The sequence below is a fragment of the Globicephala melas genome, chromosome 1, assembly GCF_963455315.2.
Source record: "Globicephala melas chromosome 1, mGloMel1.2, whole genome shotgun sequence".
In the NCBI taxonomy this organism is placed as follows: Eukaryota; Metazoa; Chordata; class Mammalia; order Artiodactyla; family Delphinidae; genus Globicephala; species Globicephala melas.
Window position 1 is genome coordinate 120,970,120 of NC_083314.1, and position 21,386 is coordinate 120,991,505.

The 21,386-nt window shown below is 40.5% G+C and overlaps 1 protein-coding gene across 1 annotated transcript in view; it reads left to right on the forward strand.

The window, feature by feature from the left end:
* PIGK (phosphatidylinositol glycan anchor biosynthesis class K) overlaps window positions 1–3,375 on the forward strand; it is a 136,173-nt gene extending 132,798 nt beyond the window's left edge. The window contains exon 11 of the mRNA XM_030865976.2: window positions 1,689–3,375. Within this exon, the coding sequence (XP_030721836.1) occupies window positions 1,689–1,805 (117 nt within the window). The 3' untranslated portion in view covers window positions 1,806–3,375. The remainder of the gene's footprint in view (window positions 1–1,688) is intronic.
* Window positions 3,376–21,386: the final 18,011 nt, after the last annotated feature.

Sequence of the window (21,386 nt, forward strand, 5' to 3'; positions counted from 1 at the left end):
AAACATTACCTAAATGCATACATTATGTATGGCAAGTATATATTATACAGATATATATTTGTATTTTGGAAAGATATGTCTAGCAGCGCTATGGTTGACAGATGGAAAAGAGGGAACCTTGGAGGAAGAGAAACTAGTTAGGAAACTATTTCAGTAATCCTGACAAGAAATGATAACAACCTCCCTCCCTCCTTCCTTCCTTTCCATGTGATGATTTGAGGATTGAGTGAAGAGCATTAGGTGTTCTGCTTATGTAGGGGAAAAACCAAAGTATAAGATATGGAAACCTCTAAGAGATTTATGAGCCTTTCTGGGATCTAGTTTACATGGTGACTAAAGCAAATTTCAGATTACAGTTTCTTTTCACTTTTGTCTATTCTAAAATAGGATTCTTATAACTGTCCTTACAATCTTGGCTAGTAATTCAGGAAGTAGAACTCATAAAGAGATCATAGTCACAGACCTTCAGTTTCAGGGTCATAATGTAGCTGTTGAAATGACAACTAAATGGGGAAGACTGGTCTGCCTTTCTTTGCTGGCCAAAGAAACACACAAGACACTTGGCTGGATGTTGAAGGGTAAGGAATGGAGAAGGGCATGTAAAATGGACTCAGCCAGACCTTGTCCCTGGAAGTTTTCAGGGAGATAAATGATAAAGGTAACTATAATAGTAGGTAGGAGTAAAAGTAGAAGGGGCTGCAGATTCAAAGAAAAGAATTTATCATCCAGGAAAATCTGGAGGAGTTGGCATTTGAGTTAGTGAGCTTTGAATAGGAAGAATAGAATAAGGAACATTCTACCTCAAGGGAGTAATATGACCAAACTCACTGGCCCCCCAAATATTTGTTGAATATCTGAATAAATGGAATCAGGTAGCATTGTTGTTCCACCAACTTACTCGGTATAATGTAATGTCTCCTATATGCCAGGCACTGTGGCAGGTAGGTGCTAGGACTATAACAAGATGACCGTCATAGACAGTCATCCTCTAATAGGAGAGACAAGTAAAACAAACTAATGACTATATAAATTCAAAGTGAAAAGGACTGTTAGGCTACTGAATAACTTGGGTGAAAAGACATGTTGGATAGGGTAGTCAAGGAAGGCCCCTCTGAGGGAACAAAATGTCATTTGAAACTGATCTTTGTAAGAACCACTTTGAGATATTTACCCTGTTTCAAGTCTTTACCATTGTTGCTTTCCAAATACAGTCCTCCAGGACTGGTTCCAGGACCCCTGCAGATACCAAAGTCCGTGGATGCTCAAGTCCCTTATATAAAATGGTGTAGTGTTCGCATATAACCTAAGACGTCCTCCCTAGACACTTTAAATCATCTCTAGATTACTTATAATACCTAATACAATGTAAGCGCTATGTAAATAGTTGTAAATATAATGTAAATCCTGTGTAAATAGTTTCTGGTGTGTGTCAAATTTAAAATTGCTTTTTGGAACTTTCTGGAATTTTTTTTCCCAATATTTTCATTCCATATTTTGTTGAATCTGTGTGTGGAACCTGCAGATAGGGAAGGCTGACAGTACATTTAATTTGTCTAAATTACTCCCCCTGAAAGTACAACCTGTGAATTTCCCATTTTCCATCAGTATTTATTTTATCTTTATTTATTTATATATTTGTTGACTTATTTACCTGTTGTTAAATTTATAATGTCATCCTTGTTTTGCAGAAACCAAAGCTGAAAGATTGGCATCCTCCTGGGGGTTTTATTCTGGGATTGTGGGCACTCATTATCATGGTTTTCTTCAAAACTTATGGAATCAAGCATATGAAGTTCATTTTCTAGATGCGATGATGTATGAAGAACACTACGTGGAAGACTACAACCTTGGATAAAAGTTCATGTCAATATATATATATATATATTTTAACATCTTTATTGGAGTATAATTGCTTTACAATGGTGTGTTAGTTTCTGCTTTATAACAAAGTGAATCAGTTATACATATACTTATGTTCCCATATATCTTCCCTCTTGCGTCTCCCTCCCACCCTCCCTATCCCACCCCTCCAGGCGGTCACAAAGCACCGAGCTGATATCCCTGTGCTATGCGGCATGTCAGTATATTTTTAAAAATACATTACTCTTGTGTGATTTGGCAGAAAGTATAAGGAAGCTAAATTTGAAAGAACTATTGGTTTTATAACTCAGAAATAATTGTTAATGCAAGTGCTAAATGACACTAAATATATTTGTTTTTCATTTTGTATTATTAGAATATTGGGACAAAGAGATCAGAATACACTCACTGACTCTTTTTGAAAATAAGAATTTCCCCTTGTTTTATCCCCTTTTCATTTGGAAAAGAAAAAAATGTGAAGACATTGAATTCTCACTAGCAAGGGAAACTTTTGTTAGTATTTTTGTATATGTTCTCCCAGTCTTTTTCATACTTTTTTTCTAAAATAGAGAGCATATAGAACATACCATTTTATAACCTTACTTGTCATCTTGCAGTATGTTGTCAACCCCTTCCCTCTCCTTGGATATTCTTCAAGAACACGTGAACGGCTGCACACTATCCATTTCATGAATGTACAGTAATTTATTTAACATTCTTCTATAATTAGACCACTTACTTTGTTCCCCAAATTTTCTTTTGGTTCATTCTTTAATGTGTTAATATTTTATCAGCTATTCTTGGAATTCTGCAGCTAAAATGATAAGTAGAGATGAATAATCAGTTTCTTAATCTGTGGTACTGACAGTCTCCAGGACCTTATTTACTGTCAGTCTATCTGGAAAATTTAAGATCTTGGGGAATTTCACATACTGATTGCTCAAGAGAAACAAACCTAATCATTTTTCATTTCTAAGCATTCTGTGCTCCTCTAGAATTGATCACCTCCTCTTCTGTTTCCACGCTGAAAGAGATGTTGTTTCATTCTGTTTAAGGTAAACCTTGCCCACTGGCTGGATCTACACTTTTTCTGGGACAATCCGGTAAAACGGATGGACTGTAGGAAAAATTCATGCTTGTGGCCCTGTCTTCGTGTCTGACTGATGTATCACATAAGGCAGTAAGCTCTTTTCTGGTCTCTGACAAGATGCAAGAGCTTATATCCCCATCACTGATTTTTTTCATCTTGCCAGCCATCTTCATGTCTATCTCGTAACTGTAAATGGTATTGAGATTGTGCTTTGCTATAAGCCCCAGATATTGCTTTTTCACGTATAAGCGGTAAAAAAAAGTGAAAGTTGAGTATTCATGTCCCATGGGATACTTTTTTGTATTTTATCTGTTTTATCCAGGAACTTCATGCTAATCTTTATTCACTATGAAAATATGTTTTGTAAATTGTAGGAAACATTCAGAAGACAACCCTTCCTCTACAATAAAACCTCTTAAAATTAATAGTCCTTAGACTCTGTTTTCCTTTTAGCACTTAAAATATTACCCTTTAATTATATGCAAAATGGTCATGCTTTTCACAGGCAAAGGATTAACTGTGTTATCTCTCAGATTAGAACAAATGACATTGAGGCTTTTTGCAGCTCTGAATCTTCATTTTAATTGATCTTTTTATTGCTGCACTAGATAAAAGAAGAAGGACAATTTTTATCTGATTATATGGAGAAGCATCTTTTTGTACATAGGGGGAAAAACAAACTTAAATTCGAATAACTGGATTGTAGTAGTGCTAAGAGACAAAAAAAGGTTGACCATGTAAACACTTACATAAGGTCATGGACACTCTGGTGGCCGGGAGCTACTTAGAGTAGTAAAGGAAATATGATTGTTCTTGAGCCAAAGTCATTTAGTTTGAGTATAATGAAACATACCTTGATGGTAAAGACTACTGGAAAGTAAAAGGATTCCTCTTCAGAGATTGTAGAAGGTGCCCTTCTTAGTTAAAACCAAACTGGGAAAAGTAATACTGGGTATAATATACAGTATTAATTTTATTCCAGACAAATTTCATAGGGCAACTATTTCTTTCTGTTTCATTATTGAATTTTCAGAATATAGTTAAAGCAAAAAGCTTGAAATATGTTAAAGGTTTAGCTCATAACCATAATCTTTTTACATAAAGTATATTCTGCCTTCAGTAATAAGTAAATCCTCTGCATATGTTAACTGGGTAATATCATAAGTGTAATTAAATGGCCCAGACTTTAAATGATAACATAAAAGCACATCCTAAATATATTTTCCTTGAGCCACAAAGAGCTGAACAACTGGAAGGTGTTTTCCTTTTGCCTTTCTCACAGTGTTATCGTAAGGATCAGATGAGCTAATGATATGACTACACACTTTGGAAATTGTGAATATTTGGTGGTGTTGTTTTTCTTTTTTCTGCCTAGGAAGATACCAGCGGGGAAGTTAATGGTGCCAGGGTCCCACTTATTTACCTTTCTAAGCTACTCGGTGTGATTCCCATTCTCTTCGGTGTTCTTTTTCTCCTCCCCTGCAGTGTCTTCTATATTCCTTGTCCCTTCAGGGAGACAAGGAATATAGATAAATGGATCCCAGTAGACATGTCCTGACCTTTTGGGGGAGGGACAGGGCATAATGATGCCGTTCTGCAAAGGCAGCCTGCCTGAGAAAAAGAAACCAAATGATGTGGATTTTAAAATTATGAAAGACATTCATTTACAGTTTATGAAAGGGAAATGTAGTTTGGAAGCAAAGCTGATTAAATTGGATCAAGAAAAATTGGAATTAAATACAAAAAATAATGCATGCATTTATGGTTTCAATTTTCAAATATCCTCAGCTAGTTGAAAATGATGATTCCCACAACAAGCATAACTCAGCTTGTTTCTGCTTACTGAGTATTTTCTACTATGGTATATGTTGATAACATTTCTTACCTTATGTATGTTGTACAGCAGAGTTACAGTTACTGTGGGAATCATAATTTGAAATTTTGACTTATGTGTTTCTGGAACGTTTACAATAAATGGTGCATTAACATAGAACTTCTTTTCATTGATTTTACCAAAATTAAATTCATCTATAGCAGATATACTCTTTTAACTTATGAAAGAAATATTTTATAAACATACCACAAGGTATGGCTGTAAAATGAGATCAGTCTCCATTTCACTTTATGGAATCAGCCCCATTACTTCACTGTCACATTTCCTGCCTGAGTGCATTTACCTGCTCATGTACCTGATGCGTAAATGTGAAAGTCTTTCAGTTCATGGACAACACACCTTAGTAATAACCGGTCTTTTTCCTTCTAGTGCAAAATTTTACTGTTTCGGAAATGTGCTATGAAATATTTGTTATAAATTAACTGAGTAGACCCTTGAATAACGGGATTGATATAGATGAAGGTGTGACCAAGAAACTCATTATTAAAAATCCGTTTACTCCACACTTGGAAAGGTGGTCACTGTCATTCTTGTTCCACTTGGGCTGCTTGCAGCCTCAGAGACTTGAGAGGACTTTCAGATGTGCCCGATGTGTATACCCAGAGTTTACCGGGCTCATATGATATGACCCTCTTCTCATGATGGAAGTACCAGCTCTGACTGTGCTAGAATCTCAGGGACAGCTGGCAGTAGCAATGTAGGTCACTTTCTTCGGGGTCATTAAATAAGGTCATAAATGTAAAGCACATCATACAATACCTGGCACATGGGAGAGGTTCAGCCTTTTGTTCTTTGCTGGGCAGGGCTCTACCTAGCTCTTGTTTTTAACCGCCACTCAGGTTACTCTTTAAAGAACCATTAGCCTTGGTGCTCCTGTCCCCTTTGGTTTTCAGCAGTTGTCATTTTGAGGTAACAGTTTCTTTTCACTTTCAACGCTGTCAGACAGTTTCAATCCACAGGTTCTCTTGCCTCTCTTTTCGGTTTTTCCATTTTAGGTAGGCTGAGGCTTTTCTCCATCTTCCCTCAGCCTTAGGTTTTTATTATCTTCTCTCTATGGCTTATCCACTCTCTTGGAAACAAATACAGCATGATTATTGGGCAGTCTAGCCTCACCCCAGGCCCCAGATGTCTGGATAATTACCCTGTCTGAATTTCTCTTTATTCTTCTGTCACACTGGGTACTGCATTTCCAGGAGAAGACCTCCTCCTCTTCCCCCAACCATGTTAGTCAGAACTTTTAAAGTTTCAAATGATAGAAAACCAACTAGAAAAAATTTAGGCCAAAAAAGGGAATTTGCTGGAGAATATTAGGATATCTTACAAACTTGCGGGAAGGGGGTCTGGTGTGAGCCTCACCAGGGACTGGCATGGCACCTGGATATTCTTCTCTGCATGTCTCCTTTTGGCTTTCTTACTGGCTTTCTCACGTGACTGGTGACTCCAGAGCCTGATATCCTGTGCTTCATCACAAGAGAGAGGAAAGTTACTTTCTTCCTTTATTTCCAGTTCTGAAAGTCTTGGGGACGAACTGATTAACCTTGTTAATCCTATAAGCACATAAGGACCTCTGGTGGCAAACTCCTGTCTAGTAGTGTCCCTCCCAGAGAAGGGAGAGATCACAGGAGCCAGGCAGTCACCCTTACTACTACTTTCTACTAACTTGCTATTCAGTGGGTGGTCTGTGGAACTGCAGCATCACCCTGGAGCTCGCTAGAAATGCAGAATGTCAGGCCCCACCCTAGACCTGCTGAACCAGAATCTGCATTGTACAAGATCCCCAGGTAATTCACACGCACATGAAAGTAGGAGAGGCGCTGATCTACACCTTCTACTAACTAGCTCAATTTTCTCTCTTAAAGAGGAGGTTGTAAAAGATTGCAAATACTCACTTGTAAAACAAACAGCCATGGGTAGCATATTTTATGGGTTAATTGACTCTTTAACATTCTTTTTCTTAACTTTTTATTTTATATTGGAGTATAGTTGATTAACAATGTTCTGTTAGTTTCAGGTGTACAGCAAAGTGATTCAGTTATACATATACACGTATCTATTCTTTTTCAAATTCTTCTCCCATTGAGGTTGTTACATAATATTGAGCAGATTTCCCTGTGCTATACAGTAGGTCCTTGTTGGTTATCCACTCTTTAGCATTATTTTTGACTCTATTAGACCTTTTAAGGCTGTAGACCACTCTCGTTCTCATTTTTTTTTTCCTTCTGAGGCTTTTTCAAAATGTTGAATGCTTAAATGGGCATCTAATTAGCACTTACTGTATGTAGTGTCTGCAGTTTCTTTGACACGACTTTCATCAGGAGTGTGAGTCTAAATTCCCCTTCCCTGAATATAGGCTGGCCTTAGTGACTTAATTCTAATAAATAGAATGTGGCGGAATAATACTGCGTGACTTCAAGGCTAGGCCATAAAAGGTGATACAGCATCTGCCTGGCTCTCTTTCTCAGGATACTTCTCTTGGAACCCAGCCACCATGCCCTGAGGAAACCCAAGCCACTTGGAGAAGCCAGGCGTGTTTATTTTGGCTATTACCCTGGCAAGGTCCCAGCCAATAGCCAACATCAACTTCCAGACACATGAGGGAGAGAGCCTCCAGATGATTCCTGATGGCAACCTCGGGAGAGACCCGCAAGTGAGAGCCACCCAGTTCTGGTTGACTCCCAGAACCATGAGAGATAATAATGTGAAAAAAATTGTTATTTTTACCTCAGTATGTTCAGGATGGTTTGTTGTATAGGAATAGTTACTGAAACACTGTGTTAATACCTACCCACTTTAGTAGATGCTAGGAGAGATTACAAAGAAACAATTCTTTTTTCAAGAATTACAAATCAATTCTTGAGACACATGTGAAAGGATGAAATAACTGTAGAGCAGAAAATGACAAGTGCCACGTAAGAGCTATAGAATGGGGGTTTAAAAAGAAACTTCTAACTTTAATTGCTAAAGAGATGCATTGTTCATATTGTATTTATTCTCAGGGGAACAGAGAAGACTTCAAGAAGGAAATGAAATTTGAGCAATCAGATTAGATTTCTCTTGCTTCCCCTCCTTTTCCCATTATTGCTCTTTCGGAATTGTAATTTTTCTTCAGTCCTGTTCCACCAACTCAGACTTTCCTATCGTCAGAAGATTTTGCTTTGTAATCTGAAAATTAAAATGGGGGAAGTGAACTAGCTCAACTTCCTTCTCTACCTCTACAAATTTGCCTCTCTTCCCCCCCCCATTCCTACCCCAACCCCTTTGGTCTTAGAGATTGAGTTATTGACCCCATCCTTCTTCTGGGATATTGCTTACTCATAAACTCACCTTTCTTCTTGCCCTGCAACCTCCCTTTGCATAGAAGTGCTTTCCCTTACATTTTGTAAGATGTTCAAGCATTCTCATCTGAAAGACTCCTCAAAATTCTATGTCCCCCTTTAAATGCTAATATAGAAATGCTATATAGAGCTCTTTTCTGCTTCATTCTGTAGCTTATTATTTTGAATGAATGAGCCACATTCTCTAACTTGGCTTCCTTGCCTTGTATTCATTTGTGAACCTTTCTGTGAATCTATCTTCTGCTCCCACCACTCGCCTGAAACTATTTTCTTACTGATATCAATGATCTGTTTGCAAAATCAGATGGAATTTTACTGCCTGTATCTTTTTTTTAATCTCTCCTTAATATGTAATAATTGTTGATTACTCCCGGTTTTAGAAACATTTTCTCCTCTACCTTGTGGTATTGCTGTCTCCCCAGGTTTTCTTCACTTGGTCTCTCGTTTTCAGTCTCCAACAAGTGCTTCTCTTTGACAGCGCACCCCGGATGTTCTGCAGAGTTCTGTCCTCGCACTCTTCAAATTTAACACTGTCCCTGAATCTTTTCATCCCCACCTGTGGTTTCCGCTATTACCTCTACGGCACTGGGCAGCCAAATTTGTATATCCCAGGATCTCTCTTGAGTTCCAGAAGCACTCCCTTCTACCTGAAAACACAGGAATCTCAAACTTAGTGTACCCCAAACTGAACTTACCATATTTCATCACACCTCATTGCTCGGCTCTTCCTTTTCTATTTTCTTTTTCTTATTTTATATTCTGAATCTTCTCTAGATGGGCACAGATAGTGAAGACATCTGTGGCCCATGTAAATGTTGACCACAGCATTTACTACACACGAGGCTCCTAATAATCAGGTGGGTGAAATGACATGCTCTGTGGGTGTCAGTTAGCCTCTTTTGCCAGACATTCCAGTGCTTGCCAGTGGGCCCATGAAGAAAAGTCGTTGTGTGGGATGGAGACTATGCAGGGGCTCAGCAGGCTGGATTTCTCCTTACCAAGGCTGATCTGGCTAATGCCTCAGCTGACAGCCTAATCTACCAGTAGCAGAAACCTTCATTAAAACTCAGCCAGTAACCAGGTTGATGCCTCCATTCCCCAGGAGGGGGCCAGTCGGCTGACTGGCAGTAGGTTGATTATATTGACCATCATAAAGTGGGCAGAAATTCATTTGCACTGCAATAGATGCATCTTCTGAGTATGGATTTGCATTTCCTGCTCTTAAAGCTTTCGCCAGCATCAACCATCTATGAACTCACAGAAATCCTCATCCACCCTCATGGCATTCTGCACAGTATTGAGTCAGATCAAGGAACTCATTTCACAGCAGCTAAGTGTGGCAGTGAGCTTATGCCCATGAAATTAATCAAACTTACCACATACCCCATAGGACACAACACTCTGAAAAGAGGGAGCTCTATCTATAGACTTTAAATCAGAGACCATTGCATGGCATTATTTCCCCCATAGCCAGAATGCATAAAACTGGGAACAAGAGTGGAAATGTGAGCAACTCCTCTCACGATTACACCTAACAGCACATTTCCAGAACCTTTGCTTCCTGTCCTGGCAACTTTGAGCTTTGCTAGTATGATGGTCTTAGGTGCAAAGAGAAGAATACTTTCCTCAAGGGATATAACAGTGGTTCTATTGAATTTGAAGAGAGGATTGCCACCTGGCCATTTGGGGCTCTTTATATCACTGAACCAACATGCCAAAAATAAGGAGTTACTCTACTGGCTGGAGTGATTGATCCCAGTTACCAAAGGGAAGTTGACTAGCTGCTACACTGAAGGCAAGAACAACTATGTGGCAAGAGGATTTTCTAGGGTGCCTCTTACTAGTTCCATGACCAATAGCAAAGGTTAATGGAAACCCAAAACAATCATAAAAAGGCAGGATGATTGAGGACTCACTCTTCTGAATGAAGGTTTGGGTCACTCCACCAGATAATGAACTGACCATCTCAGCTTCTGGCCGAGAGCAAGGGAAGTATGCAATAGGTAGGGGAAGGTAGGAAGCCATAGGTATCAACTATGGCCCATGGCCAACTGCTGAAATGTAGTAGTTTTGTGTATTTTCTCTGCCTGTTACATGTTTGTGTGTGTATGCTATTTCTCTCTCTTCTCTCTCTTTTCCCCCACTTTTATGCACGTTGGAGGGACTTAACCTTACAATATAATCTTTAGGTAAGAAAATATTCAATGGGACTGTGATGGAATTTGAGGAGTAATTAATGTAGCCAGCAGTGCACACAGCAACAGCTGGGGCTGTGTATCTCCTTATTTTGGTGAAGAGTGAGAATTTCTTCACTTGTAAGAAGAATAACAACATCCTGTTAGATGGAAATATAGAGTTGTGTCGTTGTACAGAGCTCACTTGTGTGGAAGAGTGAATGCAGGAGCTGACCAGGCAAAGGACTGTACTGTTCCAATTACCAATTCATTGTCTCAGCTGAACCCTTTAAGACTAATTTCCCCATTATAGTGAACACGATGCTAAATTTTGTCAGTAGAGGGTGCTGGGGAGGCATGGCAGGAAGAAGGAGCTTCTCTTCCTGTTCCTGGTGTAATCCTCCCATAGGTCTCCTGCAGTGTGTGTCTCCCATAGGTCTCCTGCAGTGTGTGTGTGTGTGTGTGTGTGCGCGCGCGCGCGCGCACGCGTGCGTGCACATTCACCAGCACACATGTGTTTCCTGCAGTGCCCAGTGATTGGCAGCACAGAGCACCTTCCTGTGGGCAGCTTCATAGCAGAGGGTAGCCAGCAAAGCACCTCCGCATGAGTTGCTGCCCCAGGCAAACTGCCTCTGGCTGCTTTGCAGTGGGGCACCTATGGAGGACACCTTTCCATAGTGTACCTCCTTGGGCATCTCCATCATGGGTGCTGCTGGCAAGGTCACCTCCTCTGGACAACTTTCCCCACACCCTTTGAGGGGAGTTTTCAGTAAATTCGAAGGTGAGGCTCCTCTGTGAGGATAGCTTTCCCTAGCAGTCCAGAGAGCAGCTTTCCAGCAAGTTCCACTGAGACAAAACCTCAGTGAACGTCTCCACCATCCAATGAGCCCTGCTGCACCCTCTCCAACAATGTCTGGATCTCAGTCCTGGGAGGGGTGGCTTCTCCCTTGGGTCCTCTGCCTCAACCTGAGGTGTGGAGGCCGCTCCTGATACCAGCCATTCCTCTATTCTTTAGCGTTCTCTTTCTCTCTCACTAGCAAATTCCCCCTTGCTCAAATGCCTTGATCAAATTACTATGTGATTCCTGTCTTCTGATTGCACTTTGACTGATATACCTCCTCACAGAAAGCAGATGGCACTAAGTGGTGAAATTCTTGGCCACAGTCATTCAGATTGTTCAGATTATGCCTCTGTGTTCAAGGGAAAGTCCTCCTCCCTCCCAGAGAGATGGACAAAGGGTTGGAGCCCCTTCTTACACCTCCCCCTAAATCTGAACTTCCACTGAGGGTTAACAGATGGAAGGAATAACTCCTTCTGACAGTCTGGCAGCCAGATCTGGCCCAGGAGATGCACAGACCTATCAGACACGCGGAAGCCATTCAGCGAGGGTCTCGTTGACTTTGTTTTAAAAACGCTGGATTCTTCCGGCTCTAGGCAGCTTCTCCTTGCCCCTTGTAATGAGTACAGGAAATGAAAAGATTCAGGCAACAGGATTTCTTGTAACCCTGCCAGGAAAGGAGATGGATCAGAAGAGAATAAAGCATGTTAGAGGCAGACTGCTGCAGGAAATATTCTTGTTTGGTTATTAAAGTGCTCACAGATTAATAAGGCTGAATAGCACAGTGGTTAAGAGTCAGCTTTGCATTTCTGTCACTTGTCAGCCTGATAAATGCACATTATACAAGGAACAGAATAATTAAAATTACAAATAAGGAAATACACTTATAAATCAATAAAACCAAAGGTGAAAAATTGAGGCTGAAATATGAGAAACCAAATAAAAGGAATATACATTATACATTAAACAGGTTAAAACACAAAACCAGAAGCTCAGAAATTACAAAGTCTAACTAGGGAAAATGAAATCAAAGAATTAAAATTTTAGATGTTAAAATCAGAACCTTAGAATTTCAAGGATATAGTTGTGAATAAAGTTAAAGTAGAAAAAGGAAACGTGTTTTAAAGTGAAAACAATGGAGGGGAGAATTAAATGGAATATAAAGAGTAAGCCAGGTAGCTGAAACAATTTATTTTAAAAGTTTAAAATAAAGCTAAAACTAGTCAAAGGAATATAACATTCTCTAAGTGCTAAGTATTTAGAGAACAAAACCAACTGAAAATAAATATAGAAGACAAGAGATGAACAATTTAGAACATGAGAAGAGCAAACTTTCTTTTTTTAAAGCAAATTACCTGCTTTTAAGAGACACCTGCCTTTTGTTATCGTTATTTTGCAGATACTCAAGCAGCCACAAAATCCAGTAGATTGTGTCTGTAACTTTGATTCCCAAGGTCAGGTTCTTTGTAGAGCATCCCTTGGGGTTCCTTTAGACTGAAAGCTAAAGGTAGCAAGCAGTTCAGAAGATTGAGCCTTTCTCCAAGGCTCCTCCTGGCTCCTGTGTCTACATGGCTTTTAATTGAGTCCCTTGAAGAGTTGGGCATGGAAACAGGTTAGAAAGATACACACCCCTGGCTTGGCCAGCCCTGTTGTCGGTTTGGCTCTCTGATCTGTTGCCTCGAAGCCAAGCAATCATTCAACAAATATATTTCCCACCTACATAGCTCTCAGTGCTGACGTAATCATGGACCCTCCTTTCTTCCCTTCACATTGCTGGCTGCAGGTCAGACAATTGTACTGTTTTATAGTATTTCTGGCCTCAGTTAGAAAGCAAACCAGTGGATTTCAAACTTTTGGGCTACCACCCACAGTAAGAATACATGTCATATTGTGACTACGCATATATGTGTTTATATGACTAAAAAGTTTTACAGAATATGTACCCTCTCTAATATCATACACTATTATCTTTTTTTTTTTTGTATTCTGTATTATAGAATTGTCTTAGCTGGGAGCCAGATCAATGGTTTTCAAAAATATTTTGCTTCTATCTGCACTAAGAAAGAGATTTCATGCTGTGATCTGATGCACATACATGTGTGTGCATCTATATAACTGAAAGAAAAGTTTTACAAAACGATACTGACTCTTTCTTCATATAAAGCACCTATTAATTTCCTATTCTATTGATGGCTTATGAGCCATATATGGCTATATTTGCATCTCCAAGCTTCCTGCCAAGCAGACTCAATGAGAGTATGGAGAACCCCAGCCAAGGAAAATGCCTCACAGGTGGTAGAATTATTACAAACATCCTTGCACTGACAATGCACTTTACTGCTCCCTGGTGCCAATCTAATCTTTACATTGTGTGAATGACATAGCCTCAGTCTTGAAGCCTGTCTGGTAAGTTAGAAATGTCTTTATTCGGTCTCATTTATTTACAGTTGGGGATGGGGAGCCAGGTGAAGAGAGCTCCAGGAGAGCTTCTAGAAGGTATCATGAATTGAGAGCATAGGTCGAATACAAATTTTTTGAAAAGGACAAAAAATCCAACACAAATATGCTAAAATAGAAAATAGAATTTATCAGTATTTACATAACAATGTCCAGGAGAGATTTGTCTTCAGGCGCAGCTTGATCCCGCACTCAACGACATTCTAAGATCTATCACCCGTATCTGTTTCCCCTGTGATGGCTCACTCCCAAGGTGATTCTTCTTGTGGTAGCAAACATGGCCTTATCAGTCTCAGACTCTAAAGCATTATGAGCTGGGGGGAAGAGTTGTATCCCTGCATAGGGTCATGTTCCCATCCCTGAACCAATTCTTGTGTCTGAGGGACAGGATACGCCAGTAGGTTTAAGCCAGTCAGGGCCTACCCCTGGAGCTGTGTATAGAGCTAACCAGATGGTTAATGGTGGAGAGATTGAAAATACAGGGAACCTTCGCCCGAAAGGTAGGGAAATGGAAGCTGGGCTGCCAATGGCAGGTGCTTGCTCCATTGAGCCTTTGAAGGCAGTGTGGAAACAGGGAAAAGAGTTGTGGTGAGGAAGGCTTGTCAACAGATGGGGGCACAGGGGAAGGGTCAGCACTCGAGGTGCAAGGAGCAGCCTGGGCGAAGCCTGGAGACACCCTAAGTCACCTGAGGTAGCTGGAGCTTCAGGACACATGTGGAGGAGCTGTGAGGGAGGAGGCAGACAGTGGGTTCTGAATCCAGGCTACGGAATGAGGATTAAATCTGGCAAGCTAGTCAGAATTCAGAAGAAGCTTCTGAGCGAGATGAGTACTTTATGAGACTTATCTTGCACTGGCAGAATGAATGGGAGAAAGGCAATCCTGGAAGGCCAGGGCGGTCCAGGCAAGAGCTAAATGAACGTGAACACAGAGCAGTGAGCGTGGAGACAGAGGAACTGATGCAAAAGCTCTGTGCTCCTTTATCTCCTAACCTGAAATGAACTTTCAGTTCTGTTGACTTATGCAAAGGAGGGAGACATCCTTTAACATTTAATTGGCTTCAAATAAAGATCAAATAATTCCTGAAAACTTTACTTTTCAAAAGGGAAGAAACTACCCTTCGGTGGAAAAAATAAGCCAGTGCTTATATAACTCAATACACATGTCTATCCCATCAAATGGTTAAACTACTTTGCAATAAACAAGACAGAACAAAGATATTTCTAACTCACCAGACAGGCTCTAGAGACCTCCCTGGGACCTTCCGAACAGAGTTCCTCTCCTCCCTATCCCATAGAACCTTGGGTCCAGCTGTCTTGTATCTGCATCACGTATGTGCATGTTTTACCACCCATGGATTATGAGCAGGACAGCAGCCTCTTCATGTTGACTGAAATCATTTCTCTTACCCTCTCTCCATTCCTTTCCCAAGCACCTCTGCTTGGACCCAAGCATCGTGATAGATGCTGGAGATACGGAGATGAGTTCCAGCTAGTCCTGAACCTGAGGAGGCTCCAGTCTAGTGTGAGAAGTGAGATATTTAACCAATACTGGGAGACACATCTATGCAGAATACAGTGGGAGAAGAGGTCAGCTCCACATGGTGAGATCAAGAAATGCTCCATCAGAGGCAACATGTGATGAGTCTTAAAAGACTAGCAGCAGGAGAAGATGGGCAGGAGAGGAAAAGCACTGAGTGGTAAGCACTCAGTCGGGCAGGGAGGTGTTCTAATGTGGAGGAGGCCATAACAACTTTGACCTCATGGGTGTCTACAGAAATATGTACCCATTTCTCTTAGAGCAGTTTCAGAGCACCTCCCTGCCATGCTGGGACTGAGTTATCATGGACAGGAGCCTTTCATATATTCTTATTTAGTTCTTACTACAACACTGTATAATAGATACAATAAGAGGAGCCCCAGTTTTACAGAAAATGGAGGTTTTAACAAAGTGGTAGAGAGGCACACAGCTGGGAAGGGAGTAGAGGATGGGCTTTCGAACAGTCTTGGCTTGCAGGCCTTTTGCGCCACGAGGGCATACAGCCACTGCCCGCTGTCTGCTTGCAATGACTGTCCTTTTGGAGTTGAATCAGGTTGGAGAACTGGAGCTCCCCTTTCTGCCCTCAGCTAAGTCACTTCTTTACTTCACTTGCCAGAATCAGTCCAACAGTGTTGTTGTTTTTTTTAATTGAAGTATAGTTGATTTACAATGTTTTATTAATTTCATGTGTACAGAAAAGTGATTCTATTCTTTTTCAGATTCTTTTCCATTATAGGATATTACAAGATTTTGAGTATAGTTCCCTGTGCTATACAGTAGGTCCTTGTTCCTTATCTATTTTATATATAGCAGTGTGTATATGTTAATCCCAAACTTCTAATTTATCCCACCCCCCTCCTTTCTCCTTTGGTACCCATAAGTTTGTTTTCTATGTCCGTGGGTCTATTTCTGTTTTGTCAATAAGTTCATTTGTATCTTTCTTTTTGGTTCCACATATAAGTGATATCATATGATATTTGTCTTTCTCTCTCTTACTTAGTATGATAATCTCTAGATCCATCTATGTTGCTGAAAATGGCATTATTTCACTCATTTTTATGTCAGCCCAACAGTTTTGACACTTGCTTGAAGAAGAAGCCAGTTATAGATAGACAGACAGAATAATCTGCACACACACACACCAACACACACATTTGGCATAACATGGTGATGGTTAATCTAAAATGAAAGACTATCTGGTGTTAAGAGTACAGGTTTATTTTTACTAAAATAAGGCAAACAAGATTCATTTCTCTTTACATTATAGCCACTTACAATTATTTTGAAAACAAGGAGTAATCTTGTAGAAATTGAAACACTGATACTTAAAGTTATTTTGATGTTTTTCTTTAAAAAATAATTCTCAGCAGAAGAAAACATTTTTAGCATTCCTTGAACCCCATAAAGCATTGCTTTACTCACATAACTTCCATGCTTAAACTTCAGTGATACACTGCTAACATCACCAAGTCACACTTCCAGCTTGGAACTCAAGGCTGGCAGTAATTTCACTGAAATCTATGTTTCTAGTTTTATTTCCAGACTTCTTGTAGAGTTCTTCCTTTTTGTCCATGCTCACTTCTGTCTACTTACCTTTAGATTTTACCTTTAGTCCTGCCTCCTCAGTGCTACCTGTTGCTATTGACAGTGCTGTCTGTGCTGAAAATACTCCATAGGAATCTGAAGACTTCTGAGGACTGAGGTCCCAATCTGGCACATCGTGGGAGCATATCCCTTGTCGTAGACAGTGAACTGTCTACGAACTTCTCTCACCCTGTGGGTGAGCCCGGCTGGAGTTGCTTCCCCTTGTAGACCTCTTATTTGATGCAGAACAGAAAGCTCTAGTCTCATGGAGGGCTTAGCTGGATAGACAATTTGGCATCTGTCAAAACACACCATGTTACTACCTCAAAGAAGGGTAAAAAGTGATAGTGAAAAGGTAAGACATAAAGAAAATCAAGGTAACCATTCCCAAAATCTTGTTTCATTCGATCCCTTATTAAAGATGCCAAGCCAGATCCTCATATCTCTCTTGAAATCCAGGGAAGGAAGGAAGAAGACATGTGGGTCCAAGAGGTGGAAGGATGTGTTTGTGACACAAGGAAAAAAGGAAGCTGAAAACCAGAGCAGAACACTGCAGGGAAGGGTTACGCTGTAAATCAGCCAAGAGTCACAGAAAAGAACTTTGAAAATTCTTTGAAGCAAGAACTTAAGAGAGGGAATACAGGGGTCACCAGGTGCCAACTTGATTTGTTTTTAGGTTTAGCCAGGGGGGGATGATACAGGCACTGTTTCTATTTTAGCAACATGTTTGTTAAAGGCTTCCGCTTGTAAAACAGTGGTGAAATATGTGCTGGATTGAAGTTACAAACACCAGGCAGGTCAGTTCTATCCATATTAGCAGCTTTCTCTTATCTATCCTACAGGGAAGCCTTGCCGGAAAACCATCTCCTGACTAATATGCTTATCAATTTTACACTTAGCACAGGCAATAAGAGATTAAATGTGTACAAGATGACAAAATTAAAATGGTCTTGACAGGCTGACACCAGTCAGATTAAATTTAACATAGATAAATGTTAAGTTCTTTATTTAGGTTAATTGTTTCTTCCCCTGAGGTTGAAATGGTTTGGCATACAGGATTATAGGAAGATGCTATTGTAGTTTGTCCTATGACAACTTGCCCATTTTAAAATCCATTACAATTTTTAAAAATTCCATATATAATTATTTTATATTTTGATTCTGATAATTCAAATATTCAAGGTCTTGTTTGTTATTTCTGTTGAATCTCCCTAATGCTGGCATACTTCCTTGGGTATTTTGGGATTTTGTATAGATTATACAGATACATGCTTGATAAGGAGTCTACATAGGAATGTTCCCCCAAAAGTATATGAACAGAAATATGGGTTTGGGCCCAAGTATTTGCTCTGAATTGGTCAGATGGTCTGGATTAAATAACAGATTAGACAAGATAAGAGAATATTAACAAATCGGACACTGGAAATGAAGAATTTAATTAGAATGTGGCATATAAAGACAAGGAGATAAAAAATGTGAAAGAATGATTAAGAGCACAGAGAATAAAATATATGATCTGTTATGTATCTAACCCAAGTCCAAAAAAGGAGACTAGAGGGAATGCAGGAGAGGCAATAGGTGAAGAGAAAATGACTAATCATTTTCCAGAATTGATAAAAGATGTCAATCTATACATGTAGGAAGGAACTTGTATATCTAGCAAAATAAAGAAAATCTGTATCTAGACATATTATAATAAAACTTCACAACCACAAAAACATAAACAAGACTGAATAAGCAGCCAGAGACCATAAAACAGAATAAAGTGAAAAACAGAAGACTTTTCAATGGCAATATAAATCAGGAGACAATTGAACAGTATCTTCAAAGAAGTGAGAGAAAATCACTTTTAACTTAGAATTGTGTATCCAGAAAAGCAAGGATGAGATAAAGACATTTTCAAGCATGTTAATCTGATATTATTTCCTTACAAATAAATCTTCACCAATGGAACTTCTAAAGTATGTCATTTAAGCGTAATAGAGATCGGACCTTCAAGATGGCAGAAGAGTAAGACGTGGAGATCACCTTCCTCCCCACAAATACATCAAAAATACATCTACATGTGGAATAACTCCTACAGAACACCTACTGAACACTGGCAGAAGACCTCAGACTTCCCAAAAGGCAAGAAACTCCCCACGTACATGGGTAGGGCAAAAGAAAAAAGAAAAAACAGAGACAAAAGAATAGAGATGGGACCTGCACCTCTGGGAGGGAGCTGTGAAGGAGGAAAAGTTTCCACACACTAGGAAGCCCCTTCACTGGTGGAGACAGGGGGTGGGCAGGGGGGAAGCTTTGGAGCCATGGAGGAGAGCACAGCAACAGGGGTGCAGAGGGCAAAGTGGAGAGATTCCTGCACAGAGGATCAGTGCCGACCAGCACTCACCAGCCCGAGAGGCTTGTCTGCTCAACCGCCAGGGCGGGTTGGGGCTGGGAGCTGGGGCTCGGGCTTTGGAGGTTGGATCCCAGGGGGAGGACTGGGGTTGGCTGCGTGAACACAGCCTGAAGGGGCTAGTGTGCCACAGCTAGCCGGGAGGGAGTCCAGGAAAAGTCTGGAACTGCCTAAGAGGCAAGAGACCATTGTTTCAGGGTGCATGAGGAGAGGGGATTCAGAGCACCGCCTAAATGAGCTTCAGAAGTGGGCGTGAGCCATGGCTATCAGTGAGGACCCCATAGATGGACATGAAACGCTAAGGCTGCTGCTGCAGCCACCAAGAAGCCTGTATGCAAGCATAGGTCACTATCTACACCTCCCCTCCTGGAAGCCTGTGCAGCCCACCACTGCCAGGGTCCCGTGATCCAGGGAAAACTTCCCAGGAAGAACACATGGCGTGCCTCAGGCTGTTGCAACATCACACTGACCTCTGCCACCACAATCTCACCCCACATTCCGTACCCCACCCCCATCCTGAGTGAGCCAGACCCCCCTAATCAGCTGCTCCTTTAACCCCCTCATGTCTGGGCAAAGAACAGATGCCAAAGGAAAACCTACATGCAGAGGTGGGGCCAAATCCAAAGCTGAACCCTGGGAGCTGTGCGAACAGAGAAGAGAAAGGGAAATTTCTCCCAGCAGCCTCAGGAGCAGTGGATTAAATCTACACAATCAGCTTGATGTACGCTGCATCTGCGGAATACCTGAATAGACAACAAATCATCCCAAAATTGAAGCGGTGGACTTTGGGAGAAACTGTAGACTTGGGGTTTGCTGTATGTGACTGACTAGTTTCTGATATACATATTTATCTTAGTTTAGTTTTTAGCACTCGTTATCATTCGTGGGCTTGTTTATTGGTTTGGTTGCTCTCTTTTTTTTAATTTTAATATTTTAAAAAATATTTTATTTTGATAACTTTATTTTCTCTTCTTTCTTTCTTTCTTTTTTTTTCTCCCTTTTCTTCTGAGCCATGTGGCTGACAGGGTCTTGGTGCTCCGGCCAGGTGTCAGGCCTGAGCATCTGAGGTGGAACAGCCGAGTTCAGGAGATTGGACCACAAGAGACCTCCCAGCCCCAAGTAATATCAATTGGTGAAAGCTCTCCCAGAGATCTCCGTCTCAATGCTAACACCCGACTCCACTCAACAACCAGCAAGCTCCAGTGCTGGACACACCATGACAAACAACTAACAGGACAGGAACACAACCCCATCCATTAGCAGAGAGGCTGCCTAAATTATAATAAGGTCACAGAAACCCCAAAACACACCACTGGACGTGGTCCTGCCCACAAGAAAGACAAGATCCAGCCTCATCCACTAGAACACAGGCACCAGTCCCATCTACCATGAAGCCTACACAACCCACTGAACCAACCTTACCCACTGGGGGCAGACACTAAAAACAACGGGAACTATGAACCTGCAGCCTGTGAAAAGGAGACCCCAAACACAGTAAGTTAAGCAAAATAAGAAGAAAGAGAAATGTGCAACAGATGAAGGAGCAAGGTGAAAACCCACCAGACCAAATAAATGAAGAGGAAATAGGCAGTCTACCTGAAAAAGAATTCAGAATAATGATAGTAAAGATGATCCAAAATCTTGGAAATAGAATGGAGAAAATACAAGAAACATTTAAGAAGGAACTAGAAGAACTAAAGAGCAAACAAACAATAATGAACAACACAATAAATGAACTTAAAAATTCTCTAGAAGGAATCAATAGCAGAATAACTGAGGCAGAAGAACGGATAAGTGACCTGGAAGATAAAATAGTGGAAATAACTACTGCAGAGCAGAATAAAGAAAAAAGAATGAAAAGAATTGAGGACAGTCTCAGAGACCTTTGGGACAACATTAAACACACCAATATTCTAATTATAGGGGTCCCAGAAGAAGAAGAGATAAAGAAAGGGACTGAGAAAATATTTGAAGAGATTATAGTTGAAAACTCCCTAATATGGGAAAAGAAATAGTCAATCAAGTCCAGGAAGCGCAGAGAGTCTCATACAGGATAAATCCCAGGAGAAACACACCAAGACACATATTAATCAAACTACCAAAAATTAAATACAAAGAAAAAATATTAAAAGCAGCAAGGGAAAAAACAGCAAATAACATACAAGTGAATCCCCATAAGGTTAAGAGCTGATCTTTCAGCAGAAACTCTGCAAGCCAGAAGG